A 10,512-nucleotide genomic window follows, 5' to 3' on the forward strand; every position below is an offset into this window, starting at 1 on the left:
CGCTCCTCTCCGCAGATCACGTGTCCCACCCTCTTGCTGAAAATCCTCCAGGGGTTATTCCCCCGCCAAGAGGAGAGCACCGAAACATTCCAACCACCTCTGAATGTGACGGCAATTCATCCAGTCACCAGAGACGAACTGCTGGAGATCTGCGGCAGAATGGGGGACAATAAAGCGCTGGGCCTGAACGGAGTACCGAATAAGGCCCTTAAGCTTGCCGTGAAATCCAGTTGTTCGAAGCGTGCATGTCCGAAGGAATATTTCCGGCGGCTTCGAAGCGACAGAAATCGGTACTTCTGCCTAAGCCTGGTACACCTCCAGATGAACCATCGTCATACCGACCCATATGTATTTTGGACACAGTGGGGAAAATGTTGGAGCGGGTAATCTATAATAGATTACTTCCGGTTGTTGAGAGCCAAGGCGGCCTTTCAGATCGGCAGTATGGGTTCCGAAAAGCCAGATCAACTATTGATGCCATCAAATTTGTTACTGGCTTGGCCGAAGATGCAATTCACGGAAAGGGTAGTACCAGCAAATATTGCGTGGTAGTAACCCTGGACGTGAAAAATGCATTCAATTCGGCCAATTGGAATCTAATCCGGAAATCCCTAGCGAAGGTTGGTATTCCCGCCTATCTCGCCGAAATTGTCGATAGTTATTTAATTGAAAGGAGGCTCTGGTACGACACTGATGACGGACCGCAGGAGTACGTCGTTTCCGCGGGTGTCCCGCAGGGCTCCGTATTGGGCCCACTACTGCGGAACATCATGCACAACGATGTACTTAATCTTCCCCTTCCGGTGAAAGCCACAGTGGTGGGTTACGCTGATGACATTGCACTGGTTGTTGTCGCAAAGCATCTCGAAGAAGCTGAGTTATACTCAAGCGAGGCAATCAGTGCTGTCAAATGCTGGGAGAGCTCTGATTTGACGCTTGCGGAGGAAAAAACGGAAGCGGTCCTCATCACGAAGCGCCGGAAGAGAAATTACGCCTGTGTTAGAATCGGGAATCATATCATCACTTCCAAGCCAACCATCAAATACTTGGGGGTGGTGATAGACAGGAAGCTCAGCTATAAGCAACACGTACAGTATGTTTGTGATAAATCATCCACTACTAGTATGGCGCTGGCGAGGATGATGCCGAACGTGGAAGGGCACGTGGGAGGGTCGGTGGACTCACAGGCTCATTCCTGCCATCAAGGAGTGGTTGGAGAAACGACACGGTGAGATTAATTATAATCTCATCCAGTTTCTCACGGGACATGGAGGATATCTCCAATACCTTCACAGGTTTAAATTGGAGACCTCACCCGACTGTCCAAATTGTGATGGAGTCCTAGAGGACCCAGAGCATGTATTCGTCCACTGTCCGAGATTTGTGGAAGAAAGAAGGAATCTAGAGGAGACTCTAGGAGAGGTGCTGGTACCAGAAAATCTGGTGCCGAAAATGCTACCACATCAAGAGAATTGGGATGCGATCAACTCCATGATCGCATCAATTCAAGATAAATTGCGAGAGGCAGAGGAAAGGAGAAAAGCGCGGTCACGTGCGCCGCGTATATGGTGGTTCCGCCGGGCAGGGAGGGAGTCGGGGGTGGTTTTAGTGGGTAAAAATCCCACACGCTGGTGTGTCCAGACCAGTGTCTTTTGAAGATTTCCACTTCCTCAAAAAAAAAAAGACAGACGGACAGACAGACAGACAGTAAACCGATTTTAACCGATTTTTAAAAAGACAGACAGACAGACAGTTAACCGATTTTAATAAGGTTTTGTGTTTACACAAAACCATAAAAAAGACGAGAGAAATTGGTAATAGTAGTAATAGGGTCATAAATAGTGAGTGATTTTCCGGTCTGCCAGAAGGAGTTGCCACTTTAACGAAGCTTCTAAGGAAGATTGAATCTGACTTTTTCCGAAGGTCGCGTATCGGAAATTTTATAGTTTAAAGTAGCCTTTAAAGAATAGAAGGACGCACATGACACCCAAACCACAATCAATCAACGTCGATGATAATTTTGATCATGAATTTATTGATGCGGCAAAGCAAACATCCACCAGTGGCTATATTAATTTTTAATAAAAGCTCAACCTCATAAACGCATTCCTAATATTCCGATATCTACCGCTCATGTAGTATATCCGTTTTGCTATCACATCCTTCTACATAAACCACTCATGTTATTAATTACCACCATCATGCATGCATGCTCCATTAAATTCAATTAAAACCATTCGCCAATAAATTGCCTTTATAATGTAAGGTACCTACGCGAACAGGGGCAAATCTACAAATGGATTCGGTTTGACAAAATTAGTCAGCCAGAAGGAAAGTGGTCCATCTGCCTCAACCCTGTGGCATGACTCCTGCGCCCATACCTGCCGAATTCCGTTTGCAGATAAATAATAGAATTAAATTTTAATCACTTGCCAAACTAAACAGGTGTGCGGGGTTCAGATACATCCACTCTCCTGGTCGACATCACCAAATAATTGCTTAATTAGATAGTTCGATTGCAAAAAGTGATTAACTAATGAACGATAAAATGTGTATTCGATATCCTTTGTCCTCTTTAAAGCTAAATAGCTTACTAAATTCCATTTGGAAATCTATGAATATAAAATCCATAAAAACAGATTTATATTGACATAAAATCAGTCACCATAAGATGAAAATTTTCATGAAAATGATTGGAAAATACGTGGGCTGTATTTCTCACCGTAGTAACCGTAGATTTCTCATGCATAGATACTTTTTGAAAAAGAGGTGTTTTTTGAACTGCCTGTTTCTCAGTTCTTAGATCTTCGATGACTTAATGACCTGAAAACCAGAAAAGGTAATCGCGAATCATCGACCTACAGACACTCTAAATAAACTCCACGAGGCACTAAACACATTAAAATCGGAAATAAATAATCGGATTCGTGCGTATCTCGATTTATAGCTCAATTTAGAGCTTGGCCGGTTACTTATCTACCGATTTTCATGATCGTAATAAAAGCAACACTTCGCACCTAAACGATAAGATTCGTTAACCTTTCTCCTGTAAAACCACTAGAAACGTAAAAGTGTGTCTTTTGATTTTAAATTCGGCCTGTTTTGAATAAAAGATAATTTTTCACGACGCAAAGGAAGATAGTTCGCAGATTTGTATTTTCATTGTGGGAAGCAATTGTAGGCCACGCAAGAAAAGATTTTGTAAACTATCAACGCGTTCTGCTTATTCTTACTTGTTGATTTAATTGTGACGCTTGTGGAAATCAGAATATTATTCCGTTAGACGAAAAACCCATTTAAAACCAATAAAATTTGAGGGGATATCTGTTTTTGCGAAATTAGTATAAAAACTTCAAGCCACGATCCAGAGGTCATCAGTCCACTTCACAATGGCGTTCTTTACAAAACTTTGTATGATTTGTAAGTATCTTTTCTTCGTGGAAAGGATATGAAAGTTGAAGTGACATTTTATTTGTATCTAAAATTGCAGTTGCACTCTTCACCATAATTCAAGCCCATGAAAGCGAAGAATATTATGATTCACAAGCAGATTCCGGCGAAATAGAAATGGAGCGTGTTGCATCGAGCTTCCTGCGCAGTTTGGCGCCCGGACCGCCTGGTCCACCAGGACCACCAGGACCACCAGGTACCCCAGGCGGTGCAGGACAACGAGGACCTGCTGGTCGAAACGGAGAGCAAGGAAGACCAGGCGAACCAGGAGTATCTGGAAAGGACGGACCTGCTGGTGCACCTGGGCAACCTGGACGGCGAGGTCCACCGGGACCGCAGGGACAACAGGGAGCTCAAGGACTTCAAGGACTCGCCGGGACCCCAGGACGCGATGGACCACCTGGACCTCCAGGGCCAAAAGGTGATGCAGGAGCACCGGGACAAAATGGTGTAACGGGACCCAGGGGTTTGCGTGGTCCACGAGGATCCAGCGGAATACCAGGATTCCGAGGACCACCAGGCCCGCCCGGTCCAACTGGACCGATCGGACCTGCAGGACCGAACGGACGTTAAAATGAAGTTATGAAAAATGGATTGCTTAATAAATAAATAGTTTTCCAAAATAATTACTTGTATCGATGTATCTCATTACTAGCATAGAAACAGTTGGGTCACATGCGTAGCCGAGAATAAATCAACTCAAAAAGACATTTAAAGCAAAGACAACGGCGGGATAGTCTATTATATATAATCATGGAAAAGATCTTCTCCGGGATGTAACAAAAAAGCATTGAATAAAAAGTTCAAAGTAAAGAGTTAGTAAATTTTTCGGAAGCTGCCAACAAATCCAACGTCGGTAGTCTGATCAAGCCAACCATATCAGCAAGATTTGCTTCTTAATCCAAACGAAACCTGCTGGTTACGAACTCCTAGGATATTCAATTTAGTAGTCATAATTATCCCCTACAGGGTGACTAGAGCATGCGATCTACGGAGATGAATGGCTTCTGAGACTGACTGAATGAATGAACACAGAGATTCAAATTTAATTGTGAACAAGGAAATCTGGGTATCTAACGTCCCACAGTTTCAGCTTTCAGATTTGTTTCAGCAATGAGAGCGCTGCTATTATCGACTTGTTTTCGTCATTATCATCAACGGCGAACAACCGGTATCCGATCTAGGCCTGCCTTAATAAGGAAGTCCAGACATCCCGGTTTTGCACCGAGGTCCACCAATTTGATATCTCTAAAAGCTGTCTGGCGTCCTGATCTACGCCATCGTTCCACCTCAGGCAGGGTCTGCCTCGTCTTCTTATTCTACCATAGATATTGCCCTTATAGACTTTCCGGGCTGGATCATCCACATCCATACGGATTAACTGACCCGCCCACCGTAACCTATTCAGCCGGATTTTATCCACAACCGGACGGTCATGGTATCGCTCATAGATTTCGTCATTGTGTAGGCTACGGAATCATCCATCCTCATGTATGGGGCCAAAAATTCTGCTCTCAAACGCGGCCAAGAGTTCGCAATTTTTATTGCTAAGAACCCAAGTCTCTGAAAAATACATAAGGACTGGCAAGATCATTGTCTTGTACAGTAAGAGCTTTGACCCTATGGTGAGACGTTTCGAGCGGAACAGTTTTTGTAAGCTAAAATAGGCTCTGCTGGCCGCCTACAACCGTGCGCGGATTTCATCATCGTAGCTGTTATCAGTTGTGATTTTCGACCCTAGATAGAAGAAATTATCAACGGTCTCAAAGTTGTAGTCCTCTATCTTTGTTCTTCCCGTTTGGCCAGTGCAGTTTGATGTTGTTGGTTGGTTTGCTTTCCGTGCTGACGCTGCCACGATATATATTGTCTTACCTTCATTGATGTGCAGCCCAAAATCTCGCGCCAATGGCCGCCTGCTCGATCTGGATGAAGGCAGTTTGTACATCTCGGGTGGTTCTTCCCATGATGTCGATATCGTCAGCATAGGCCAGTAGTTGGGTGGAGCTAAAGAGCATCGTACCTCTTGCATTTACCTCAGCATCACGGATCATTTTCTCGAGGGCCAGGTTAAAGAGGACGCAGGATAGGGCATCCTCTTGACGTAGACCGCTGTTGATGTCGAATGGTCATGAGAGTGATCCTGCTGCTTTTATCTGGCCTCGCACTTTGGTCAGGGTCAGCCTAGTCAGTCTCATCAATTTCTTTGGGATACCGAATTCTCTCATGGCCGTGTACAGTTTTACCCTGGCTATGCTATCATAGGCGGCTTTAAAGTCGATGAATAGATGGTGCAACTGTTGTCCATATTCCAACAGTTTTTCCATCGCTTGCCGCACACAGAAAATCTGATCTGATGCTGATTTGCTTGGAGTGAAGCCACTTTGGTATGGGCCAACGATGTTCTGGGCGTATGGGGCTATCCGGCTTAGCAAGATAGTGGACTGTGCGATATCTCCCTTTTTATGTATGAGACAGATGATGCCTCGTTGGCAATCGTTAGGCATTGATTCGCTGCCCCATACCTTGAGCACAAGTTGATGAACCACTTGGTGTAACTGGTCGCCCCATATCTAACTAATTCGGCTGTAATTCCATCGGCTCCTGGCGAATTATGATTTTTAAGCCAATGAATTGAACGGACTGTTTCTCCTATACTTGGTGGTAGCAGTATTTGTCCGTCGTCTTCAGTTGGCGGGACCTCCAACTTGCCGATATTCTGATTGTTCAGTAGTTCGTCAAAGTACTCAATTCTGTCGGAAATCAGATTTCCCTCTTTGTCTCGGTAGGATGAGCATCGAGGTGTATAAGGCTTCATCCTGTTGACTTGTTGGTAAAACTTTCGTGCCTGGTGCGGTTGCTCCCTGTACTTTTCGAGTTCACAGACTTGTTGGTTCTCCCAGGCATGCTTTTTCCGTTTGTGAAGTCGCTTCTCCGCTCGACGGAGTTCGTGATAAGTCTCTGCGTGTGCCCTCGTTCTTTGAGAATGCAACATTACTCAGTATGTGGCATGCTTCCGCTCCGTAACTAGCTTACATTCATCGCCAAACCAGCCGTTCCGACTTTTTTTTGCGGGTGGGGCCAAGTATGTTTGTGGCCATATCAATGATAACGTTCTTCAGGTGGTTGTGAAGATCATTTGTTGACGCTTCATCTCCTCTCATAGGTATCGCGGAGGCTGTGTCATGGATGGCTCCCGTCGTCCCGTCTGGAGAGCCCCACTTAAGTTTGTGAATCGCTTTCTGTGCAAAGCAAGTACTTCCGACAACCATTTCGTGCGGTACTGCTAATTGAATAATCCGCAGTCCGTTATCATTGGTATCCCTATGTAAGCTGACCAAGAAACCTACTCCGAGCACATGGTTTACTGGATGGCCGTTATAATATATGATGTAGTGGCTTTTCTCCAGGAAACCGGTGCCTGTCCAACGCATCTCTTGCAACGCTGTTACATCAGCCTTATATTGGGACAGGGCATCGGCTAGCTGCTCAGCTTCATTCGGTCTGTACAGGGAGCGCACGTTCCATGAGAAAATGCGCAAATCGTTAATCCGTTGTCGTTGTCGGGTTCGTTGTTGTAAAATCCATCCTGTCCGAGGCTCCTTGTGTGGTTTCGTAACAAGTTGTTTTCCTTGTAGGGTTGTCATCCCTACCCAACCCCCAACCTGGAGGACAAATTGGTACAATTTGTCCTGTTTTTAGGCGCGGGAGACTTGCCTTCATCCTTCTCCTTCTGGAGGTTTTCATAAAGAAAGAACTCCCAGCGATCACCACGTGAAGGTGGAGATAAGGTTGTCGATTTGTTTTCGACGGTAAAAATTAGGCCACGGCAGTAAATCAGTTGAAGAAAAAGCAACAAAGAAACTTTAAAAAGGTGCATCCAAACTGCGATTGCGACGATCTAGCCCTGAGTTAGGAGACACCTTTCATTTAGGTTATACAAAGTCTAGGCTCAGATTCTCAATTAAGTTGGGGCCCAATCAAAGCAGTACTGGTGGGGTATAGTGCGTCTGCCACAACTACGCGCTATCGTTTGCGGCTACCTTCCCTTCAACTCTACTGTTCTGCGCCAAGTGCTCTCGGGACGACACACTTGTCCCCAGCATGGCTTAGCTAGCAATGAAATTGTCGCCCCTCCTTTATGGGTGAATTATCCACTACCCTACTGGCTTTCGAATCCTTCTGCGTACGAGTGCCTGGCCTGTGTGCCGACCAAGTTCTTTGTTTGTAGTAGTATCAAGCCAGCGTACTCCGATGATAAGATGCAGATGCGTGTTGACGAAGGCTTGAAACTTTTAAGCCACAATAGAGTTCACTTTTCATGTGCTACCTCCACATAAAAACACAGAAAGAGCACTAGTACAAAACAGTTCGAACTTGATTTCGGTGTTGAGACAATTGCATTTCCAGATTTTGGGCAAGGTGACGAAAGCCAGTCCGGTGCCATTGTTGGCATAAACCATTTTCCTAGATACACACCTCGATGGATGCCTTCGATGCTCTGCACATTGATGCAGATCAGGCGAGTGCGATGATTCGTGAAAGTGAGAACCTTGGTTTTGTTTGTGTGCAACTCTACTTGCCCCTCTTTCTAAATCCAAAGCTATTTAGCCAATGTCCATGACTCGGCGAAAAAGCAAACAAATATGATCAACGTATCCGAAGTGTTTGAGGAAAGATGACATTCTCCATTGCATTCCTCCTCAATCTTCAGACGAGCAGCATGGAAACGACACCAATAACAACAAGAAATAATATCGGTAATATGATGCAACCCTGGCGGACACCGCATTCGACCTTAAAATCCTCCGAAATTGTACCTCAGCACTTGACATTTTGTGTCATCATATGTGGCACTAATAATAGCTATTAATTTCTCCCGAATGTCTCCCTGTATACAGCATACCAGATACACTCCCTGTTCACACTTTTGGAAATCGTTGAAGAGCAGGAGAAGCGAAGATCGAAACTGAGTGGATAAACTGGTCCGCGGGGTGTTGATGTGGTCAATGCAGGAGAATCTGAAGCGGAAACCGGCCTGCTCTTTGTCAATCACGCTTTTGAGAAGTTTTTGATGCGCTCTCTGATTATTTTTGCCAATTTTTGCGACGGCAGGGAGCACGCAGGTAACCCTCCAATTGTCCCAATTGAAACGAGTGGCCTTCTTTGCAATCTTAACGATTATCCCCCTCGCCGACTCTCTGTGAAAAGTCTCGGTTTCTCAGATTTTCGTATGAGCGAAAGTAGTAGATTTGCAGTAACTGCAGTTGCTGTAAAGTACAGCGCCTTTACCCCGTTTTGGGCATTTGAAGGCTGGAATGATTTCTCATCTGCGTGGAGGAATAGTCCATGTCCCCTTTTACGATGATAAGCCATTTCAACTAGAAGTGGAGGAAACTCACAAGATGTGATACCGCTGAGGACCATGGTGAAGTGTTCCTTCCACCTCTTTAATTGTTTATCACGTGGGTGAGAGGACGATCGTTGACGTCCTTCCCAGGATCATCGAAAGATTTGCGACCACATGCACACACTGCGATCAGCGGTACCTTCTCCTTTCCTGTTCAGCGTAATAGTAAGTTCTCGCTAAACTACGCGGAACTGCCTGGGTCCTGCCTCAGTACAGGAATTCGAGCGCGTCACGCCCGCTATCACTCATCATCATCATCAACGGCGCAACAACCGGTATCCGGTCTAGGCCTGTCTTAATAAGGAGCTCCAGACATCCCGGTTTTGTGCCGAGGTCCACCAATTCGATATCCCTAAAAGCTATCTGGCGGCCTGACCTACGCCACGGTTCCATTTCAGGCAGAATGTGCCTCGTCTTCTTTTTTTACCATAGATATTGCCCTTATAGATTTTTCGGGCTGGATCATCCTTATCCACATGGAGTAAATGATCCGCCCACCGCAACTTATTGAGCCATTTTATCCATGACCGGACGGTCATGGTATCGCTCATAAATTTCATCAGTATGTAGGCTACAGAGTCGTCCATCCTCATGTAGGGGGCGCAAATTGTTCGGAGGATTCTTCTCTCGAACGCGGCCAGGAGGTCGCAATTTTTTTTTTGCTTAGAACCTAAGTCTCTGAGGAATACATGAGGACTGACAAGATCATTGTCTTGTTCAGTAACACCCTATGGTGAGACGTTCTGAGCGGAATAGCTTTTACAGGCTGAAATAGGCTCTGTTGGCTGCCAACAACGGTGCGCGTATTTCATGGTCGTAGCTGTTATCGGTTGTGATTTTATGATAGATCGTAGATAGGAGAAGTTGAAAGCTGTAGTCTCGTATCTTTATTACTATCGTTTGAACAGTGCAATTTCATGTTGCAGCGTTCTTTGGTGCTGACGTTGCCACTATATATTTCGTCTTGCTTTCATTGATTTCGCCGCCTGCTCGATCTGGATGAAGGTAGTTTGTACTTCTCAGGTCGATTTGCCAATGATGTCGATATCGTCAGCATAGGCCTGTAGTTGGGTGGACTTAAAGAGGATCGTACCGCTCGCATTTACCTCAGCATCACGGATCACTTTCTCCAAGGACAGGTTAAAGAGGACGCATTTAGGGCATCCCCTTGTCGTAGACCGTTGTTGATTTTAAATGGTCTCGAGAATGATCCTGCTGCTTTTATCTGGCATCGCACATTGGTTGGGGTCACTCTAGTCAATCTTATCAATTTAGATGTTATACCGAATTCCCTCATGACCGTGCACAGTTTTACCCTGGCTATGCTGTCATAGGTGTCTTTAAAGCAACTGATGCCATATTCCAACTGTTTTCCGTCCCTTGCCGCAGTGATGTTGCTGATTGGCCAGGAGTGAAGCTTCTTGTTATGGGCCAATGATCTTCTGGGCATATGGGGCTATTCGGTCGTCGTCGTCGTCGTCTTCAGTTGGCGGCACCTCGAATCCAGCGATTTTCTGATTGTTCAGTAGTTCATCAAAGTGCTCAACCCATTGCTCCAATATGCCCATTCTGTCGGAAATCCGATTTCCCTCTTTGTCTCGGCAGGATGAGCATCGAAGTGTGTAAGGCTTCATCCTGCTGACTTGTTGGTGAAA

At 45.4% G+C, this 10,512-nt stretch overlaps 1 protein-coding gene across 1 annotated transcript; it reads left to right on the forward strand.

Moving 5' to 3' along the window:
• The first annotated feature begins 3,033 nt into the window (after positions 1-3,033).
• LOC119651812 (collagen alpha-2(IX) chain-like) lies at positions 3,034-4,076 on the forward strand. Its single transcript, XM_038055604.1, has 2 exons — positions 3,034-3,420; positions 3,491-4,076. The coding sequence occupies exons 1-2, from the start codon at positions 3,390-3,392 to the stop codon at positions 4,021-4,023; spliced, it is 564 nt and encodes a 187-aa protein (XP_037911532.1). The 5' UTR covers positions 3,034-3,389; the 3' UTR covers positions 4,024-4,076.
• Positions 4,077-10,512: the final 6,436 nt, after the last annotated feature.

The sequence above is a fragment of the Hermetia illucens genome, chromosome 3 (genome assembly GCF_905115235.1).
Source record: "Hermetia illucens chromosome 3, iHerIll2.2.curated.20191125, whole genome shotgun sequence".
Classification (NCBI taxonomy): domain Eukaryota; kingdom Metazoa; phylum Arthropoda; class Insecta; order Diptera; family Stratiomyidae; genus Hermetia; species Hermetia illucens.